Genomic DNA, 22,335 nt, shown 5'->3' with positions numbered 1-22,335 from the left:
TTTGAATTTTGAATTTTGAATTTTGAATTTTGAATTTTGAATTTTTGAATTTTTGAATTTTGAATTTTGAATTTTGAATTTTTGAATTTTTGAATTTTAGAATTTTGAATTTTTGAATTTTTTTTGAATTTTGAATTTTTGAATTTTTGAATTTTGAATTTTAGAATTTTAGAATTTTAGAATTTTAAATTTTAGAATTTTAGAATTTTAAATTTTAGAATTTTAAATTTTAGAATTTTAGAATTTTAAATTTTAAATTTTAAATTTTAGAATTTTAGAATTTTAGAATTTTAAATTTTAAATTTTAGAATTTTAGAATTTTAAATTTTAGAATTTTAAATTTTAAATTTTAAATTTTAAATTTTAAATTTTAGAATTTTAGAATTTTAGAATTTTAAATTTTAAATTTTAGAATTTTAGAATTTTAGAATTTTAGAATTTTAGAATTTTAAATTTTAGAATTTTAAATTTTAGAATTTTAGAATTTTAAATTTTAAATTTTAGAATTTTAGAATTTTAGAATTTTAGAATTTTAGAATTTTAGAATTTTAGAATTTTAGAATTTTAGAATTTTAGAATTTTAGAATTTTAGAATAATTTTAGAATTTTAGAATTTTAGAATTTTAGATTTTTAGAATTTTAGAATTTTGAAGATTATAAGATTTATTTCAGATTTTAATTTTTTTAGAATTTCAATTGTTTGTGACTCAAGAATTTTTTTTTTTGAATTTTCGAACTTTGTGGCTTTATGTTTTAAAAATATAGTACTTATGTATAAAGTTTTAATTTCTTGAATTTTTAAATTTCAGAATTGAGCTGTTCTCTAGAGTTTTGCAAAGTGCCTGCCAGTTATTAAGTTATAATTCTGGAGTTTTTTTTAAAAGGTCCAATAAACTAAATTTTCAGTTTTTGCTTTTTGGCGGTTTCAAAAACACCCAAAAAGCAAAAAAAAAACCCAAATAAAAAAAAACTCTTTCTATAATTTCTATAACTCAAAAACGGTGCATATTATCAAAATTTTACTTTTCGATTTTAAACTAAATTTTATAATTGAAATTATTTTTTTGAATTGTTTGTGTGCATTTCTGATAAAAAATAAAATAACTTGGCAACAACAAAACTTAAAAAATTGTCGCTTTTTGTCTTCTTAACAAATAAAAAAATGAAAAAAAACGAAGGGGGTAAAGTTTCATAAAATCGAGTTTTTGAATAAAAAATGGGTTTAAAAGTGTAACTACAATTTTGCCCAAGACACCAAATCGATCAGAAAATCCCTTCTCGAGATTCAGATTTTCGAATGCTACAGCACTTTCTTTCGACAGCCCCAAATTTGTATAGAGACTTGTATGAAGAAACTAGTGGATAATGTTTCATGCCGAGCTCCCGTGGCCGTGAGGTTGCGGGTTTCGCCTTTAAAGCGGAAGGTGATGGGTTCGATTCCTGGCTGGCTCGGCAAAGTCAGATCCCTCAAAAAAGTAAATCTGGTCACTGGGAATACTTACCGGGTTTCGATTAGCGGCGTGCTGAGTTTCCAATCCAGAGGTCGTGAGTTCGATTCTCGTACCAGGATGATGAAGTTTAGTTACTATTAATTCAATTCCTTCAGAAATAAACGCAATTTTAAAATTAATAGCAAGATTTAAGTTCGGATGCCATTCAATTACCCGAATGTATAGTTTTGATTTGAAATCTTGACAAAGAGACCACAAAGAACTATGGTTTTCAAGGGCATCTTCTCGTTTTCAGTTTTTTGAGCGAATATGGCTGTTACAAATATGTTTTCAAAGTTTATGTCACCCCTTCAAAATCGGTCCGAAAAATCAGGGGGCAAAACAATATTTTTTTTTTCAAAAAACTTCCAAATTTTAATGGAAATTAAAATTAAAAAGCATTTTGGGATCGATCAAAAATATTTGGAATTTTTGTGAAATTCCGTTGCACAGTAATGCAAATAGTTTTTTTGTTGGCTTTAAAATTTTTTATCAATACTTCGATATTTTGAAAACTAACAGCCAAAATCGGTGTTGGGGATTCTCGTCGGTAAATATCGGAATTCCACATGTAAAATGCATTTTAAAACTCTTTTTTCATTAAAATGTTTATACCAAGGCTTGTTATTTTTTTGAATTTTTTTTCGACTTTGGCCAGAGTTGAGGGACATAAACTGCCGTTCTACGCATAATTGTCCCATGTTCAAAAAAGTACAACTGAGAAAAACGCGATTGAAATTTTGCGACCGTTTTTTGTGTTTCTACGCATAATTGTCCCGTGGGTTCACCTATTCACCCCATAAGTTCCTAATCACCCCAGTAAGCAGTTTATCACCTTTATTTGTAATCCTCTTGCTGAACAATAGGTAAACAAGACATAATATTCTGTTGAACTAGTGATTTAACGAAAAAAAAATACTTGGTGGGACAATTATGCGTAGAAGTACAACGATGGGACAAACAGGCTTGGTGTTGTTTTCAAGGTTTTTCCGAACAAAGTACTAGATTTTATTTGTTTTTCGAAAAGTAAACGTCAAACTAAACCTAAAAATGACAAAAAGTCAGAATCGACTAAAAATGACATGGGACAATTATGCGTAGAACGGCAGTAAACTTCGAAAAATATTTGGTACGGCCTTATTTATAAAAGTCCAATGTGAAATAACTTATAAAATCACACGACTCTTAAAAAACCCCTTTTCATCCAAATTTTGAAAAAAAAAAAAAATGCGAAGGAGCCGTTCAAAAGAGCGACTCTTTTTAAAGAGCGAACGAAAATGAGCGGCTTCTAATAAAGAGCGGGTTTGCTCACCTCTAGGTTATGTCACTAAAAAATCATGGTAAACAAACTGTTTTTTGTAATCGCAAAAAAAATAAATAAAAATATAAGAAGCTTTTCAAATCTAAATTTGTGTAGCATTCAACGATTTACCCAACTCTGCAAGCATCGTTGGATAAAATTTATGTAAAATGGAAAATAAATACAACGCGTGTGAAAAATAATAATTTGGTTAGCATTTCAATACATTTAAGTTATGACTATCAAATTATCAATATTACTGTATGTAGATATAATAAAATAAATTGTTTAATAATTATAATATAATGTTATTATTAATTGATTTATACATATTTTTAAATTTTATCCATTTTTATCCATCCAAACACATTTCGCCTAGCATTCAGCACATTCGGCAGCACTCTTTTCTCTCATTTGTACTCTCTTTCTCTCATCGCCGCGTCCATTCATGCGTCTGGCTCACTCGCTCGTTGATTTCCTTCTTCGGGGCCGTTCAGTCTCTCGCTAGCACCAGCCCGAGCTGGTTGGAAGTTTCTCGTCTTGTCGTGGTCGTGTTGGCGCGTGGTACTGTGTGCTTTATGTATGTGTGTGTGTGTGGTGGCATGGCATACTGCACCGTGTAGTCGTCGCGGGTGATGTGATGTTTGAAGGAAGAGGAGAATAAAAGTTTGTGTACCGGAATCGAAAAACGGATAAAATTCTAACGTGTTGAAAGGTTGGTCTACTACGATTACCGTTAGTTTTAAGGTTAGAAAAACGGTACTGCACCAGAACAATAGAAAGGCGGTTCTGAGTCGGGCGTGTGAGTAGGTGTGCTTGCGTACGTGTGTGTATGTGTGTTGATGTGTGCGAGTTGTGTTTTGATCTGGCAAAAGAATCTGTCTAGAAGAAAAAGAAGCCAAATTTTCACGCACTTTTCCCCGCTTCAAACCGGATGTGGACGCGTTGAATGATTCGCCCTGGTGTCGGAAAATTGGGTGGAAAATTTGGTGTCGGAATTTTCATTCTTCTACAGCTAGCAGCAGCAGTGTGTGAAAGCAGCAGGGAGGATGTCCAGATTTTCCTTCGCGAACGCACAAACCGACGACGGTCGAATCAAGAGAACGAAAGCGAGAAAGAGAACGTTGTTTGCTTGTGTGCGTGTGTGTATGAGAGACGAGTAGAACCGTTCGTGGATGAGAATTTGGATTGAAGCCGTCTATAATTTTCAAAGGAAATTTATCATCATTCTAGAATCTCGACTTTTTTAAATTAGGACCTATAAGGCCATTTAAACCATTCAAAAAAAGGACTGTCGCTCTTCCTTAAAAAAGCATAATTTTCTAAGAATATTGATTGGACCGTTTTGGCCTCCGCTACAGTGTGGGACTCACCTGTAATGCTATGCTATGCTATGTTCCTCTCCCTTCAAGAATATCTCAAAAATCAAAAAGTTGTTCAAACCAAAGCAAGTTGACTTTGATGCATCCAAAATGAAACCAAATTAAACCTAATCCTGGTGCAGTCCATCTTTTTGAATAAACCAGGGGTGACCAAAGTATGGCCCGCGGGCCAAATGTGGCCCGCGAGGTGATATTTTGTGGCCCGCGGACCCATTTTGAATGATCATTTAAAATGGCCCGTAGACCACTTGTAAAGTGATTTTATACTTTTTCAAAAATAAGATTTATTTTAAACTTATATTATTTATATTGTGATCCCCACTTTAGGATACAAATAATTTGTTCAAAAAATTTTATAATTAAAACAATTTCACACGTTTCAATGTACGTGGAACTAGTAAATATCGTCAAAATGTTCATCAAACATTTTTGGAAATATTTAAAAAAACGTTCAAGTTTGACTTAGAATTCTGTAATGGTTGCAAAAATATAAGTTTTCTTTATTAATTTGCAAACCATAATGACCCTTTTATGAACTGACCCTCAAATTTACATTGCACTTCAGGATTCGAACGTAGATAACGAATCTGATTCACTACCAACTGATTCAGGCAGACAAACGGACGATCAAGTTTGTTGCAAATATTTTACAAAGCTTTCGGAGCAAAAATATTTTCAAAAATTTTAAAAATTAAACTTAAATGCAATCAGCTGAAATTTATTAAATATGCATTCCTTTGCATTCGAGCATGTTGGGGTTTACTAAAAATAATTTGAATTTTAGTGAATTTTCGATAAAATAAATAAATGTTTTTCGCTAGATTGGTTTATTTTGTCGAATCTTATTTTTTTTAAATGATTGCAGTTTAACTATACGGAAGCTAAAATCATTTTCTTACAATTTTTTTCATTGAAATGTTGAAATTCTGTCTCTCAAAGATTTTTCATTAGCCACACTTTACTTATAGATATAATTACGCCGTTAGAAGAATTGTTCAACATGTAATGTAACCATTTTCGATACATAAAAAGAAAACTTTTTTTTTGAAAATTTCGGCTAAAAACTTTTTTTTCAAATACCTGAAACAATAAAATAAACAATACCGATAGAAAACCGTTATTTTGTGGTTTCTTTTATTTTGAATTGACTTTTTTTAAATAACAGAAATTAAATCTTTTGAATTAAAATAGCGCAATTTATTTTTTTTAAACCTTTTTTGAAAATTTGGCCCGCAAGCTCATTTCAGCTTCAAATTTGGCCCGGCCTCCAAAAACTTTGAGCACCCCTGGAATAAACATAACTCTATTCCATGGCCAGACCTACAGCGTAAAGTTAACCGCACATATGATTTCTTGATTTGGATTATATTTTTTTCAGTATTAAATATTACATTCCCTAGAACGATTGGTTTATCTTTTCGATTTATACATTAAAATAAGAAATTTATTTGAATGTTTTCACAATTTAAATTGATTTTTTTTGCGATCCAGTGTACTTTCGTCTTGTTCAGTGAATGCATTCCAAGCAGTCAACACTCGGAGGGCGTTAAAACCATTGATGGTCAGTATGCAATAAAGCAGGAGTCATACTACAATAAAACAAATTCAGTCCTTAAAAAGGTGAATAATAGCTTTCCGCTTTTTTGTGTTTTTTGCCAGTCCGTTTTGTTCTATGTTCGATATTCTTTAGTTCTCTCTAGCTAAAATCGGTGGCTATAAGGCAAAAGCGGAAACGGTTGGAAAGATATTTTTCGTCCTGCTAAGAAAAAGCTGTCGTTTATTAATGTTTTAAAATTATAATGTTTAACTCGTGTTTTTCTAATCTAAATATCAAATTCATTAAAGTGTTTTCTTAAATTTGCGTTAACGGTCGAATCCCTAAATTGAATAGAATGTTGATTGTGTTTCATTTGTATTTCCTGTAATATTGAGAAACGTCATCATGCCACTTTTGCTGAATTGTTCAAACAAATGTTTTGATTGCGAACGAATGCATATTGTTGGCCTCACAAGTCGCGATCAAAACTATCGGGTTCGCCGCGATAACAGGAGACCAGGAAGAGTGAAAGTTGTAAACAGTTTATTAGTGGCGGTTAGTCCAAACCGCCGATACCACCGATTCTCGACGGGCTTGTTGATGTCTACGAGATGTCGCGTTGGCAAATCTAAAGTAGCCAAAAGTGATTTAAATCTAAGGGAAACTTAAAGAAAAAAATACTATTAACAAAAATTTTCACCAGACGACATTCAAGTCAAGCAGTCGGGAAAGTTGGTAATTCGCCAAAATCAGTATTTTGACTGGGGTGGGTAAAAGACGAGAATTTGTGATGTTTTGAAAATTCGGGTATCCCGAACATAGTTGTTGTTTGAAAAATATTGTCTAACTCTTGAATAATTTTAATTTTTTAGTTTATTCAAATTAATTGCACTCAAATCGTTTATAAAATTTCAGGGTAATTTTATTTTTCAAATCTAAGATTGCGAAGGCTATTTGAAGCCTAACACTTCAAAAGGGCACAAATCTTTTGTAAACAACTTTTTTTCATAAAATTATTTTTATTAGATTTTTTTTCGGTAGAGGGACCTGGTTAGGACCGAGTCGGCTTTTGTAATTACATTGTTCTTAAAGCTAAGAGTAATTACAGAGCATCTTGTGTGTGAATGTTAGTGGGAGGGGAGCCGATTACCCGCGGCCTACTCGTGCCCGGATTATTGTTACAGAAATTTTAGTATCTTAAAAACTACAGGAACTATCGATATAATTTTATATTCATCCCTAAGGCTACCAACTGTACGGATTTTAAGGAGGTATGGATATGGACTACACTGAAAAAATGATAGACGGTTAAAATTTTTTTGGTAGTTTTTAATTTCACTTTTTGTCACTAAAACTTGACTTGCACACAATTTTTTTATTTTCTGATATGTTTTAGGGGACATAATATGCCAACTTTTCAGAAATTTCCAGAATGGGCAAAAAATCTTTTACCGAGTTATAAATTTTTGAATCAATACATTTTTTTCAAAAAATCGAAATATTGGTCGCGTTTTAACTTCATTTCGACGTTAAATAAAATTTGCAATCAAAAAGTACATTAGTGAAATTTTGATAATGTGCACCGTTTTCAAGTTATAGTCACTTTTAGGTAACTTTTTTCAAAATAGTAGCAGTTATTTTTTTTTTTTTTTAATCAGTGACCATTAGTGACCAACCCACCATTTTCTTATGTCGATATCTCAGCAACTAATGGTTCGATTTACAGGGTTAAAATATGAAACATTCGTGAAATTTTCCGATCTTTTCGAAAACAATATTTTCAAAAATTTCAAATCAGGACTAACATTTCAAAAGGGCGTAATATTGAATGTTGAAACAATTGCACTAATTTTTAAAAATGAATAACTTCAACTATTTTGATAAAAGTTACCAAAAAGTGGTTATGACTTGCAAACAGTGCACTTTATCAGAATTTCACTAAAGTACTTTTTGATTGCAAATTTGATTTTACATTGAAAAATGAAGTTGAAAAATTTTTGCGACCAATATTTCGATTTTTTTGAAAAAATCTGCATTGATTAAAAAATCATGATTCGGTCAAAGATTTTTCCCATTCTGGAAATTTCTGAAAAGTTGGCATTTGATGTCCTCTAAATCATATAAAAAAATAGTTTTTTTTTTTGCAAATCAAGGTTTAGTGACAAAAAGTGAAATTAAAAATCACCATTTTGTTTTACCGTGTATCATTTTTTTTTAGTGTAGCCCATATCCATACCTACAACTTTGCCGAAGACACCAAATCGATCAAAAATTCCTTCAAAAGATACAGATTTTTGAATTTTCACACATCATTTTTGTATGGACAGCTGCCAAATTTGTATGGAAAATTATATGAACGAACTAATGATGCAAAATGGCTTCTTTGGGCATACCAAAGGCACATAAAAAGTTTTAGCCGGATTTAAAAAATACAAAAAAAAAAAATCGAATGACCGAAATCTCAGAGTATTGCTCTATTATCAAAAGTTATTTAAAAACTGATATAATAGCAAGACATTTACGAAATTATCTTGGAAATAACCGTTTGGTACGGTATGTCCACGCATCCTACCTCTCTGTTGATCCGTTCACATAATCGTCTCTGCGGTAAACACAACGTAGTAGGACTGGCCGCTTAAATCTTCGGGGAATTTCGGATGTAAGAATGAAAATTCAGAAATTAGGATCTCCTGTACATAACTTTATACAAATCTGATTTGTATCTTTTGTTTGACCATTAGGGTGGTCCGAGTCCGAGATAAATTTGTGTGTGTGGTTCAATTAACCAAAGACTGGACTACCCTAAGAAGACTTCGGATAATGAAGTCTATTTATATTTTATTTATTTTTGAATAACTTTGCTTAGTTTCTGTTTTGTAGTTTTTCATCAGGGTGTCAACTCTACCTCAAATTAAAATCCAACAAGAGAAGTAACAAGTTGTGATCCCACTTTTAATTTTCTCTTTCGCGGGAGACTCCTCTCGCGCTCGTGCGAGAGAATCCTCTAATGTTTTGGGAGGAAAACCCCGTCTGTCGCTCACTCATTTCCCGCTTGCTGCGTTCAAGACCTCATCCACACCACACATATTCTAAATTAGGAAGAATGTAGGTGAAATATTTGAGATTTTCGGCTGCGGCCCCATGCCACGGCTCCCTCCTCCCTCTTTACATCATCCAATGAATTTCAGCTGTGCGTGTATGCGTGCGCCTTCTCCGACTCTCGGGCGCGTTTGCGTTCAACTCCTGAACTCCGGCCCCGACGACGACTGCTGTGTGTGGCGGCTGAGTGTAGTGTGTGGTATTTTTCGGTCAAGAGCTCAAGAGTCCTCGTCGGTTCGTGTGGCAGATTCCATGCCCCGCTGGTTCTGGGATTTCCCGTGGAAGCTTCTTGGTTCGGAGTAGATTCTAGCGCGAGGTGTTGTTCGATTTCGCGGAGTGGTGCCTCCTCAATATGGGACCGATTCGGGGACTTTGAAGCAGGTCATTCCGGGACTGGGATGACCCCCGCCCTAGCCTGAAGAGAGAGAAAAAGTGTGTGTTGTGGAAAATCTTGTGGAAAATTGTGCGTTTTTTTCAGAGTTTGTCAAGGAAAATCTTCTAAAGTATCTTAATTTTCTCAACTTTCAGGTTGTCCAGCGATCCCAGGACTTGACCGGACCTCGGAACAAGTGCCACGGATGATGGAAGAACCTGCCACAAAAGCAGCAACAGCAACAACAACAACAACTCGGTCAGCCCCAGCAGTCGGTCGTTGGCTGGGTGGAGGACGATTTTCCAAAGTGGGAAAATCGACAAGATTGTAGCGACGACGACGGCGACCAGAAATTCGAGAGCGCGAGAAGGCCGGAGCAATCCGGGAGAACGAATCCGCCGAAATTAATGCGATCGAGCGAGTGAAACTGAGGGGCAAAGAGAGCAAGTGTCGATTTGTTTCAGTGTGTGAGAGTGAGCGAGTGTGGGAATAAGAACGGGTGGAAACAAAAGAGGAAAAAGAGTCAACACAAAAATTAGCAGGGTGTGTGTCGAGTGAGGAAATATTTAGAGGAAAACGAAAATCGCCGAAAGAGCAAAAAGAAAGAAAGAAGGATTACAGAAAAGGAAGAAACGAAGATAGAAGAAGGAAAAAAAATCAGCAACAAAACAAGTGCAAAATCGACCGAAAAGGTCAGATTTTTGTGGATTACTTTTCGTGTTTTTCTTTTCAAATCTTCACACTGGTTGGTGTTGTGTTGGTAGATTCCACCGATTACGTACGGGATGCTGCTGGAACGCGAGGTGTAACCGAGGTAAGAACCACTCGCTTTTCGGTGTATTTGTGCGAATTGTTGTTACCCGATTTGTGCAACAAGTCGAACGAAATGAAGCAAAAAAAAAAGTAGTAGGTAATGAAACATCTGCTTCACACACGATTACGACCACGACGACGACGACGGCGAGATTCTTTTCGGAAAAAAGTTTTGCCCTGGTCTGGGCCTGGCTGTCTGGTTTGCATGATTTATGGGTTTGGATGGATGGATGGAATGAGCGAGAGTAGCAGCAATTTTCTGCACAGATGAAAGAATATCGAAATGAGTGTGTTTTTTTTTCTGCTGCTTCAGCGATGCGTGTATGTTTGGAGATTAATCGTAAGTTGGGTCAACAAACAGTCCCCCTGCCCCTCGAGTTATGGTAGTTTAATCACACCGTCGCTTGCAACAAAGAATCGAGATGGAGGAGTCGATGGTTGTTTAGTCTAGTTGGGGGATGGAAAATATATCTAATGGATTGGGTAGGACAAATAAGCTGGACATGTGATAGCTTGCGATCTTCATATCGTGATCGGCAGGCCAGCAACGAATTTATGGATAGTTATTTATTATAAAAAAACGTCACTTAATCCACCTTTAGGTGATTGGTGCCTTCCTCACATTCATAAAGTAAAGACACTACACATTCTCAAAAAAGTGTATAAATAACACTTGTTTTTTTATCAAATTATCTGAGATCCGGCCTCAAAAAAGTGCATCAAAAACACTAATGTACTCATAACTTTTGATAGGGTTGTCAGATCTTCAATCTTTTGGGCTTGTTGGAAAGGTCTTTTGATTACCTATCCAACAATGGGTCGCATGATAGAACCGGACAACTCATCAAAATATTTGAGATCCGGCCAAAAAAAGTATATAAATAACAAGTGCTAATAACTTTTGATGGGGTTGTCAGATTTTCAATCCTTTGAACGCATTGGAAAGGTCTTTCAAATACCTTTTTATCAATATATATCATGACGGGTTTTCTTACAAAAACCACCCTTTTTACAATCTTCCGAAGTTTAGCTAAAATCGTTTTTTTAGCATAACTTTTGAAGTACTTTTCTAAACTTCATAATATTAACTAGGGTCTTGTAGGACCCCAAGACGGATCGAATGAGACCAAAACGGTCCAAATCGGTTCAGCCAGTCTGGAGATAATCGAGTGCATATTTTTCGATGCACGGACTCACATCCAGACACACGCACAGACATTTGTTCAGAATTTGATTCTGAGTCGATAGGTATACGTAAAGGTGGGTCTACGAGGTCAAATAAAGAAGTTCATTTTTTGAGTGATTTTATAGCCTTTCCTCATTGAGGTGAGGAAGGCAAAAATACAATTTGACTAATTTAAAACCCAAAAATGCACACCTTCAGGGTATTTTTCATGGCCAGGTAAAAAAACCCTGACATAAATCTACGACGTATAACTCAAAAATCGTTTATCCAAAACTGAATGAGCATTAAGCAGAAATGTTTTGAAAATTGCATTTTTTTGACATGAGTAAATATGCCTAATTTAGTCAGTCTACTATCTTCGACCAACGGCTAGTTTGTTGTTCTCTTAAAGCTCAAAAAATGGTTTGGTTATCAATTTACCAAAATTTTATAGTTAAGTATAAAACAGTAATTAGAAAAAAAAAATCTATTTTTTTAGCTTTCAAAATTTAACCCTCTATTGACATTTTTTTCGAAAATGGTTATTTTTCCTATGTTCAGGAGGTCATTTTGCGCAACTTTACTCCTCTTGTTTTATGTTTTTCTTGTTTCATTTATAATATTTTAATTTTCATTTATATTATTTAGTTTATGTTTGTTTTTGGTAGTATTTGGCCTATTCTATTACCTATAATTACATTTTGCCTTTCTTGATTTTTCATCTTCTAACTGTCACTTTTTCAAATTTTTGCTTGTTTTCAAGTTTTCTGCTATAGAATGGCATCATTATCATTTAAATTGTAAAAAAAATGTGTAGAAGCATAGTCTGGGACACTACAAAAATTTTGTATACTTTTTAAGTAAAATTTAGCAAATGCTAGTAAAAAACACAGCCAAAGTCGACCCCTAAAAATAAATGTTAAATTTAAATATTTTGAAATATTTTTTAGAGAATTAATCTTTAACATTGAAAATCGGACCAATAGTTTCCGAGATAACGTCAGTTAAAAATTACAGGCTATACTGTAGTTGTTCGGTAACTGGGCTGAGAACGTAGTCACTGAATGTTGTTCGTTAACTGGACTGAACAAAAAATAACGAGGGGACCATCGATGTATAATATTTTCCAGATGAAATATTAATTAAAAGTTACTCAAGTTTATTAACTATGCTTACTTTTCATATTTTTTAATTGTAACTTGAAATTGAACAAAAGTTTGAAAAAAGTTTTTTTTTATTTATTAAATATGATTTTTGCATCCATTAACCCCTCGGTCATTTTGGTTTGTTTTGATTTTTTGACGTTTGTCTGCTTTTTAACTGGGCTAGGGCCCAGTTATCGAGCGCCCAGTTAAAAAGCAGCCCAGTTAAACAATGCCCAGTTACCGAACAACTAGTCAAACCATCCCCATTAACGACCCCCGGGTCTTTTGTGGTCTCTATTGCAAGTTTCTGCTCGAACCTAGGAGTCCGAAGGCTTGAATGGGGAGAACACCCAAACCTCTTTTTACTCCAAGGAACCTTCCACCCCAGTGTTTGAACTGACGACCTTTGGATTGAGAGTCCAACCGCCGCCAGCGATTCCACCGGAGTAGGCTTGGTTTGGTGTGCTGTTTGTACTTATGGCATGGAGACAACTCCTACACCTGGAATGACTTGACGGCCTAACAACCAAGGCCGGGACCGACATTTTACTTCCTCATCCGATGGGAGGTTGCAGCAGATGGGAATCGAACCCAGAATCATCCGCTTACAAAGCGGACAGCGTAACCATTCGGCCACGCACTGCCACTTGTAATTAGAAAACACTTCGAAAAACTCATTTACATCGATTTGAATTGTAGCTGTATTTCAGAAATTGATTGCCCGATTTTCAAAGTTCTACAAAGAAAATCATAAGAAATTTTCTTAGCTTTTAATTTTTTTCCGGATGGGCTTTTCTTTCAAGAAGTAGGTATTGAAAAAAAAACAACAGAAATAAATCGAAAATAAACATCCAAAAGCTTACATCTTAAAAACGATACATTTTACCAAAAATAAAACAAATTATATAAAATTAGAGCGCTTTTCGATTGCAAATTTGATTTTTCTTTCAAAAACGTACTTAATCCACCTTAAGGTGCTTGGTGCCTTCCTCTCATTTAAAGAGTGATTCTAGCCCTCCTAAAGTAGTGTCCACATGATTTACCTTTTTAAGTATTTATTTCACTCCAGTTTCAAAAAATTGTTCAAATCGGTGACTTTTTTTAAGTAAATCAAAAAAGTGGTGTGAGAAAGTATTTTTAAATCCTACGGTAAAATCACATCAAAAACATGCCCATCATCGTTGTCAGAAAAGTAACTAAATATGACACACTAAATGTAAAGTTTTCCTACATACAAAATAAAAAAAAGTTGCAACCTGCGGGAATCAAACCCACCATCAGCAGAGAAAGCTGGCGCCTTAGCCCGCTCGGCTATCAGACCGATGGAGCGGTCTTTTATACGCCGCTGGATTAGGGGAAAGTGGGGCAAATGTAACAAGCTAAGGAAATGCTCATTATAACCTATTAAAAACGTTAAAAAATCTGTCGGATTTTTCAAAATCATCTTATTCCAGGTCTTGACTGAGACTTTGATAAAACAAGTTTTTTTTAAAATCTTGTTTTTTTAATGTAAATAAAAATTTAAATGTAAAAAAATTAAATTTATTTTTTTTTTATTTTCCGTACGTTCTACTCAACTAGTAGGGCAAGACGAACAACCCGTTGGGAGAGGAACAATGCACAGTGGGCGAAATGGAACCCAAAATCGGACTTAATTGAACGCGGCTGATTCCCTGGTATGAAAAATAGTGTTTCTTATGTAAAAAATCCGGGGAATCGATTGGTGATAGTTTCATCCACCGCACAAAACGGCAAAGGGTTCATTTTGCCCAAATACCCCATTTTCTAACATTTTTTTTGAAAATCGGTCTGTATTTAGAGCGGAGGCTTAATGCGGCCATTCAAAGTGCACTTAACTTTTTTGAAAATGACCCAGGAATCCAGTAAAAATAACCGCTTGATCCGCAAAAATCATGTATGGTCCATTTAACCCCAATTTCGCAATAAAGGAATTTTTGGCCATTTACAAATGTTAGGTCAGATTTAAAAAATCTGAAAATATTTTTATCGTAAAGATCAGACAATTTTACATAAGAATGACGATTTGCGCTTGATTGTTTGACACATTTATGTTGATATAGAAATTAAACTAAATAAAAAGATTGAAGAATCAGTTTTGGGCCAATTTTCTCAAACGCAGAATAAACTGCCTTTTACATAATTTTTATTTTGATCAACATAAATATGTTAAACTATGAAGTGCAAATCGTCATTCTTATGTAAAATTGTCTGATCTTTACGATAAAAATATTTTCAGATTTTTTAAATCTGAGCTAACATTTGAAAATGGCCTAAAATGCTTGTATAGCGAAATTGAGGTTAAGTGGACCATAGATGATTTTTGTGGAGCAAGTGGTTATTTTTACTGGATTCCTGGGACATTTTCACATAAGTTAAGTGCATTTTGGATGGCCGCATAAAGCTTCCGCTCTAAATACAGACCGATTTTTAAGAAAAAATGTAAAAAATGTAATTTCGTGCGGTGGATGAAACCATCACCAATCGATTCCCCGGATTTTTTTACATAAGAAACACTATTTTTCATACCAGGGAATCAGCCGCGTTCAATTAAGTCCGATTTTGGGTTCCATTTCGCCCACTGTGCAATGCATGAAACAACATGTTAATTGCTAACAATTGAACTGTTATCACTTAGATACATCATATTTGAATGAAACGTTTCAATTCTTTAATTTTTAGATAAAAAATAATATTTTACCAAAAATTTGATCCTTTCTACGATTTTTTTTTCTTGGATGATGAATAGTAAATTTTCATGATATCACTATATTTTGTATGGACAATTTTTTTTAACATTTGTTTATCAGTTTTTAAGTACTTTCATGTATTTATTTCCCAATAAAATATGTTGTTGCAGCAATTCGTAATTTTTTCCATACTAAAAATCCATATGGTACACTTGCCCCACCTGAACAAGATTTTTTAAAAGCTCTCAACAAAAATAACCAAAAGTTAAATCATACTCTCTAATAGGTGCAATTCATTGGTTGGAACACTACTGATCTAGGAAAAATAGCATTTTGATAAAATGAGTCTTATAACGAACCCTAAGCCTTATTTTGTACTTTCCAAATATTATAAGAAAACAAAGGTTTTGAAAAAACTTCAATAAATCTTATGCCCCGTGGCGTTTACGTCGTTTTGGCGGTTATGTGGTAGTAGATTCAGCTAATTGCATGGCTAGCAACAATTCCTCATACTGGAAATAATCAAAATTGTAAAAATTACGACCGTACGAGCGATTGTTCCTCTTGCCCCGTATGGTCGTCTTGCCCCACCTTCCCCTAGTAAACTTTCATGATATCACTATATTTTGTATGGACATTTTTTGTTAACAATTGTTTATCAGTTTTTAAATTCTTTTAAGTATTTATTTCACAATAAAACATGTTGTTGCAGCAATTCGTAATTTTTTCCATACTAAAAATCCATATGGTACACTTAATTGCCCCACCTGAACATGATTTTTTTAAAGTTCTCAACAAAAATAACCAAAAGTTAAATCATGCTTTATAATAGGTGCAAATCATTAGTAGGGACACTTCTGATCTAGGAAAAATACCAGTTTGATAAAATGAGCCTTAAAACGAACCCAAAGCCTTATGCTGTACATTCCAAATATTATAAGAAAACAAAGGATTTGAAAAAAACTTCATTAAATCTTATGCCCAGTGCCGTATACGTCGTTTTGAAAGTTGTGTGGTAGTAGAATCAGCTAATTGCATTGCTAGCAACAACTCCTCATACTGGAAATAATCAAAACTGTAAAAATTATGGTTGTACGAGCGATTGTTCCTCTTGCCCCATATGGTCGTCTTGCCCCACCCTCCCCTACTACTTTTTTTTTGCTGTACGGTTTGTTCACGCATCCTTCATCCCTTGTAGATTCTGTGAAATGTGATCCGTTTACAGAATCCTCTCTACGGTTAATGCAACGCAGTATGCCTGACCGCATAAATGACGGCAATTCCAGCTCAAATCAGGATTTTTTCTGGTACTTTTGTACCCGACCCTCTCCGATTTCAATGAAACTTTGTAGACATGTTATCCTAGGCCTATATAAGCCATTTTTGTGTATATGGAGCCAACAGTACTCGAAAACAACATTTGAGAAGGGCGTAAGGTATTTAAATATTTTTGTATTTTGTAATTTAAAAATTACTGTATCTCGAAGCCGTTGCGTCGTATCAAAAAGTGGTCAAAGACAAACTTGTACGAAATAGAACGGGCTTTCTGAAAAAAATACACTGGAACAAAAATACACGCCACATTTATGAGATTTTTTGATTTTTAAGTCTAAAACTCAAATTTAAAGGTGATGTCACGATTTTTTTTCGTTCAAAATTTTTGAGGAAGTAGACTAAAATGTTACCAAAAGACTGACGAAACATGCAGGATGGTATGTCTCTCCTAAAAAAAAAAAAAAAAAATCATTTACTAAAACTATTTTTTTGAAAAGTGGTCTGAACGTCAAACATTTTAAAAACCGGTAGAAGGAATCGATTCTCCAGACAATTTTACATAAAAGTCTCTATATTGACCATTGTCCTATGTCCAATCCTTGGGAAGATACAGCGGTTTTAAAAATAAAAATGCTGAAAAAACGGGTTTTTTGGTGGTTTTTGGCAATTTCTATATGACAGACTTGGTTTTTCAGTCTCGTAGATATTTTTACCGGAAAGCTCGTCCAATTTTCCATAAGTTTGCCTTTGACAGCTTTTAGATTTATGTCGTTTTTATATTTACGTAATCAAATTAACTATCCTGGTTTCTACCACACTGAAAAAAATATTCTATTTTCAGTTATAAGCAATGTAATTAGGCTTATATTTGTAAGCCCTTACATCCAATTGAAATGCTGTCAAAGGCAAACTTATGGGAAATTGGACGGGCTTTTCGGTAAAAATATTTACGAGACTGAAACACCAAGTCTGTCATATAGAAATTGCCAAAAACCACCAAAAAATCCGCTTTTTTAACATTTTCATTTTTAAAACCGCTGTATCTTTCCAAGGATTGGACATAGGACAATGCTCAAGATGGAGATTTTATGTAAAATTGTCTGGAAAATCGATTCCTACTACCGGTTTTTAAAAATGTTGACGTTTAGACCACTTTTCAAATAAACAGTTTTGATTTTTGTATTTTATTAGGAGAGACATACCATCCTGCATTTTTTGTCAGTCTTTTGGTTATATTTTAGTCTATTTCCTCAAAAAAAAAATTAACGAAAAAAATCGTGACATCACCTTGAAATTTAACTTTTAGACTTAAAAATCAAAAAAATTCATAGATGTGGCGTGTATTTTTGTTTCAGTGTATTTTTTTCAGAAAGCCTGTCCAATTTCCTACAAGTTTGTCTTTGACCACTTTTTGATACGACGCAACGGCTTCGAGATACAGTAATTTTTAAGTTGCAAAATACAAAAATATTTAAATACCTTACGCCCTTCTCAAATGTTATTTTCGAGTACTATTGGCTCCATATACATAAAAATGGCTTATATAGGCCTAAGATAACATGTCTACAAAGTTTCATTGAAATCGGAGAGGGTCGGGTATAAAAGTACCAGAAAAATTACCGATTTGAGCTGGAATTGCTCTATAACGTCTTGGAGATACTCGAATGTACTACAATAATTAGTGCAGTCCAGAATCGATTATCCGAAGCCTCGATTTTTCCGAAGTTTGATTAGCCGTTTGTTAGAACATTCGAATAGTTGAATCATGAAAAAATGTTTTTTATTTTCTTACTTCTAACATCAAATTCCACCCCGTTTAAGTCAAAATTGATTCGTTTATTTTTCTGAACGTTTAATTACCGAATTAATTTGGTCGCGTCTTAGATTTAAAATTTCCAAATTACTTTAGAGCATTTTCAAGATCATCTTTGAGTTGAACGACTTTTGACAGTTAAGATGTAGAGCTTTGGCAACAAAGTTGTAGAGCAGCAACATTTCCAGCACTTTTCCCAAAGACTCGAAAACACTATCTCTTCATTGAACTGCCGTTTTTAGACCATTACCATATACAGGAGAATTTTCCCTGGGCTTTGTCATAATGAGTGTCATAGGTTTGATGCTTGTTTGGCAAAGAGTATGATTTGATTCGATGTGGAATTAAAATCGAAGTGTTCAGTATATTGCTGAAGCTTCCATTTTTACACATGGACACCACTTCATGCTGCGAGAACCCACTTTGGCGTAGTCTCAGGGCTTAATCGATGGCCGGTAAGCTGTCATCGAGACAAGGAGGTTCTCTGATAGTGGAAATATCACATTTGTACAATGAACCGCTACATATGTGATTTTTCCCTATCTCAATGTGGGTGTCACGTTAGGATGCGGGTTTAAAAAAATAGTGTTTGTAGAATTTAGGATTTTAACTATAAATATCAACTTTTTGTACTTTGCCTTTAGTTATTTAGGGACAAAATTAGTAACAGGGAATTTAGTAATTCTATCAGAATCGGTGATTTTCATTCAAGTAGCATAAAAACCATTCTGATTTGTCAAAAATTCCATAGAGTCTCGATCAATCAATAGTGAAATGATATCGGACTAAATTCGTTGATCTGTTGAACTAACGGTTGTCGGATTATGATTGTATCGACCATTGTTGCGAATCGAGGATCTACTGGAATTCTGACGAACAAATGGTCGTCTCTTTTTCAATTCACGACTTGTAAAATATCAACTGTTATTATTTTTAAAGAAGCCAGACAGGTTTTAAAAGAAACGTTTTTTGGCTATTAATTAAAATGTCGGGGATTTGAGATAAGAGTAGCTTTCGGATAGGTTGCTTTAAATCTTGTATTCAATTCAAGTTAGGTAGTTATCCGCAAATGAATATTTGGACTTATATGAATAATTGAACATTTTGGACTTATGAATAACACACAACTGTGCATTTATTCTAGAGTCAGATCCATACAGCGTCAGTGTTTATTTGGTCGAAGTGTACTAATTCATTGGCAGATCTGATTCTAGTTGTAATGTACGACAAGACTACTGACGGACGTGACAGGACGAGGGCCCAGTTTAGAGGTTTCAACATCAACGATGTGCGGCTGGATCACCCTCCCAAAAAAAAAAAAAAAAAAAAATTACCATATACAGGAGAATTTTCAATAATAACAAAACATTGAACTTTGTCGAAGACACCAAAGCCATTGGAGCTCTTTTGAGGAGAGTTATAGCTAGATTTTCTGATATTTTAGCTTATTTTTGGACAAAACTCTGTTTAACAGGCTTCAAGTATTCTTTTAATATAGTTATGTTTTTGAAACTACTTTTGAGCAAATTAGCTTTTTTTGCGGGTTTTCTTGAAATAATTGATTTGTGTGTAGCCGGAGGGATTGATTTTTTTAAATTTATTGTTTTCATTTAATCACATCATCAAACGTAATAATTATTGCTGGACTTGTCTGCATAAACATGTATAAATTTCTTTGAAGTAAAGATAACCAGAATGTCCGCAACTGAACAGTTGCTTAACCTTAAGTTCCTAGGATATCAAACCGCTCATTCAAAATGTGGTAAGCCAACTCTTCAGCGGGGGACTTTCACTGCACACATTTTATTTCGTAACGCCAATCCATACACGTGGGGTCAAACATATTTAATACGCGGCAGTTCATTGTTCGTAACGCGAATTAAACTCAATGAAATGTTTGCAATCCAAACAGGGCGCTTCAACCCCCCTCCTCACCACCAATAAAAAAATAACATGTCTATTTATTAATACGCTTGTTTCTATTTGTCTTGTCTGTAACCGGAGAAAGCACCACCTTTTAGCTGATTACAATTGAATAAAGCAAATATTTTCGTTTCCTCTATTTGCAGGCCAAACAAAACAAAAGGCAACAGCTGCGCTGCGCGCTGCGGACAACCACACAGAAACAATTGAAACACCTTCCCCAATGAGGTGTTGCTGTCGCAGAAGACGACGAAGAAGAAACTAGACCCGCGCGCGTGGATAACGCGCCCATCGCGATTGAATTAGAATAGTAACGCACACACACGCACACACTCACGCAGAAGATGTCCAGCTGGGCGCAACGGATGCACCGGCGGGCGGCGACCCTCGGCAGCGTGGTCACGTCGTGTGGCCACCCGGGCTCGCCGTACCCGCACCGGCTCGAGAAGGTCAAGTTTGGCGTGCCGCTGGACGAGGTGTGCAAGAACGACATTCCGGGCCCGCTGTTGGTGCTGATCCTGAAGCTCAACAAGGAGGCCCCCTTCCGGAAGGACGTGTTCCGGGCGCCGGGCCACCAGGGCGCCATGAAGAAGCTGATCCACTTTCTGCAGCAGGGCCGGCTCGTCAACGTGGACAACTACTCGGTGTACACGATCGCGTCGGTGCTGAAAAAGTTCCTGCGGAAGATCCCGGGCGGGGTGTTTGGCCGGGACGGCGAGACGGAGCTGTTCCAGATCGTGGACATTGGCGAGGAGGAGGTGCAGCAGGAGAAGATGCACAAGTGAGTAGCTTAAGCTGTACCTCATTGAGAGATAAGCCGAGTCGAGCTTTTATGAATGGGTACGGCGCGTGAAACGTGACGGGACTTACGGCGAGGTTTTTTTTTGGTTGAATTCTGATAATGGCTCGTGCTTTTCGGGAGGGGGCCTGCACGCAAGCAACTGATTAGGTGACCTGAATTTTCGTAACGTTAGTCGTTACGACGGCTACTAAGTGTCTAGCCGTGGCTGCGCTTTCCGCGTAGTAGAACGCGATGTTGTAACACAAACAGAGGACACCTCCTCAAGTTACACAATCAACAGTCGCTTACAAGCAAACTGGTTGTGTTGCTTGTTTGTGCTGCGTCGATGGAGGGAACTTCCCACGTGCACGACGTCCCGACGCGGTCACTTCCGATAATTATCGGAGGTGAAACTAGTTTTTGGGTTACCTTTGACGAGTGTTCCCCCCTCGATTGATGGAACTCTACGCTAGTATCAACACTTAACCCCGTTTTGTTACGAGTGCAGCAGGGGGCTTGCGTGATGGGATGGATGAGTTTTGACGTGAGACATGCAAGCCCGTATGCAGAGGCAACCGTTTTGTTGTTTTTTGATGGAGTGATTTGGTTGATCTTTCTGGGCTGGGTTGTGGTACGAAATCCGAAATTTTCTGAGCTAATACAAATTTAATTTTAGCAGCTCAGGTTTGTCACTAACAAAACACAAACACAAAAGTTACGTTTTTTTGTTTAATGTTCTGGGTCATTCGACAAACTCTCCAAAACCGCTGTGACAATACGATTCTACCAACTTCGATATTATGGTTCATATTCAGTAATGTCCTTGGGACACATCACTATCAATCTTTTGGTACCATTTTTGGGATATTTTAGGTCATCCTAAGTATTCTGGAATAAAGATCATGGAGTCCGATCATCAAAATTATTCTCACTGAGCCATGTCATCATAAGCCAGAGCGTTCGGTTCGGTGTGTCCACGCATTCTTCCTTCCTTGTAGATTCTGTGAAATTTTACCCGTTTGCAGAGTCCTCCTTGCCCCGATAACCTGATTCACAAACGAACGAACGCAACACAAAGTCACTCACACAGTCATTTGGCTCGCACGTTTGACATTCCAGAGCAATTATCTGAGATTTCGGTCATTCGATTTTTTTTTGTATTTTTTAATCCGGCTGAAACTTGTTTGGTGACTTCGGTATGCCCAAAGAAGCCATTTTGCATCAATACAAAAATGATATGTAAAAATTCAAAAATCTGTATCTTTTGAAGGAATTTTTTTATCGATTTGTTGTCTCGGGCAAAGTTGTAGGTATGAATATGGACTACACTGAAAAAAAAAATGATACACGGTAAATTTTTTTTGGTTATTTTTAATTTCACTTTTTGTCACTAACACTTGTTTTGCAAAAAAAATACCATTTTTTTAATTTTTGATTTAGAGGACATCAAATTCCAATTTTTCAGAAATTTCCAGAGTGGGCAAAAAATCTTTGACCGAATTATGATATTTTGAATCCATACAGATTTTTT

At 35.3% G+C, this 22,335-nt stretch overlaps 1 protein-coding gene across 6 annotated transcripts in view; it reads left to right on the top strand.

The window, feature by feature from the left end:
- The first annotated feature begins 3,294 nt into the window (after window positions 1-3,294).
- LOC6049842 (unconventional myosin-IXAb) overlaps window positions 3,295-22,335 on the top strand; it is a 101,207-nt gene continuing 82,166 nt past the window's right edge. For 4 of the 6 annotated variants that reach the window (XM_038252091.1, XM_038252092.1, XM_038252087.1 and 1 more), the window contains exons 1-3: window positions 3,295-3,505; window positions 9,337-9,995; window positions 20,170-20,804. In XM_038252091.1, coding sequence (XP_038108019.1) covers window positions 20,368-20,804 — 437 coding nt within the window. In that variant the 5' untranslated portion in view covers window positions 3,295-3,505; window positions 9,337-9,995; window positions 20,170-20,367. Of the gene's footprint in view, window positions 3,506-9,104; window positions 9,272-9,336; window positions 9,996-20,169; window positions 20,805-22,335 lie in introns of those variants that run through there. The other 2 variants (XM_038252089.1, XM_038252088.1) reach the window with 2 other exon arrangements.

Source organism: Culex quinquefasciatus, chromosome 2 (assembly GCF_015732765.1).
Source record: "Culex quinquefasciatus strain JHB chromosome 2, VPISU_Cqui_1.0_pri_paternal, whole genome shotgun sequence".
Taxonomy (NCBI): Eukaryota; Metazoa; Arthropoda; class Insecta; order Diptera; family Culicidae; genus Culex; species Culex quinquefasciatus.
The sequence above is the reverse complement of the archived record's forward strand: the minus strand, read 5'-3'. Positions and strand labels throughout refer to the sequence as shown.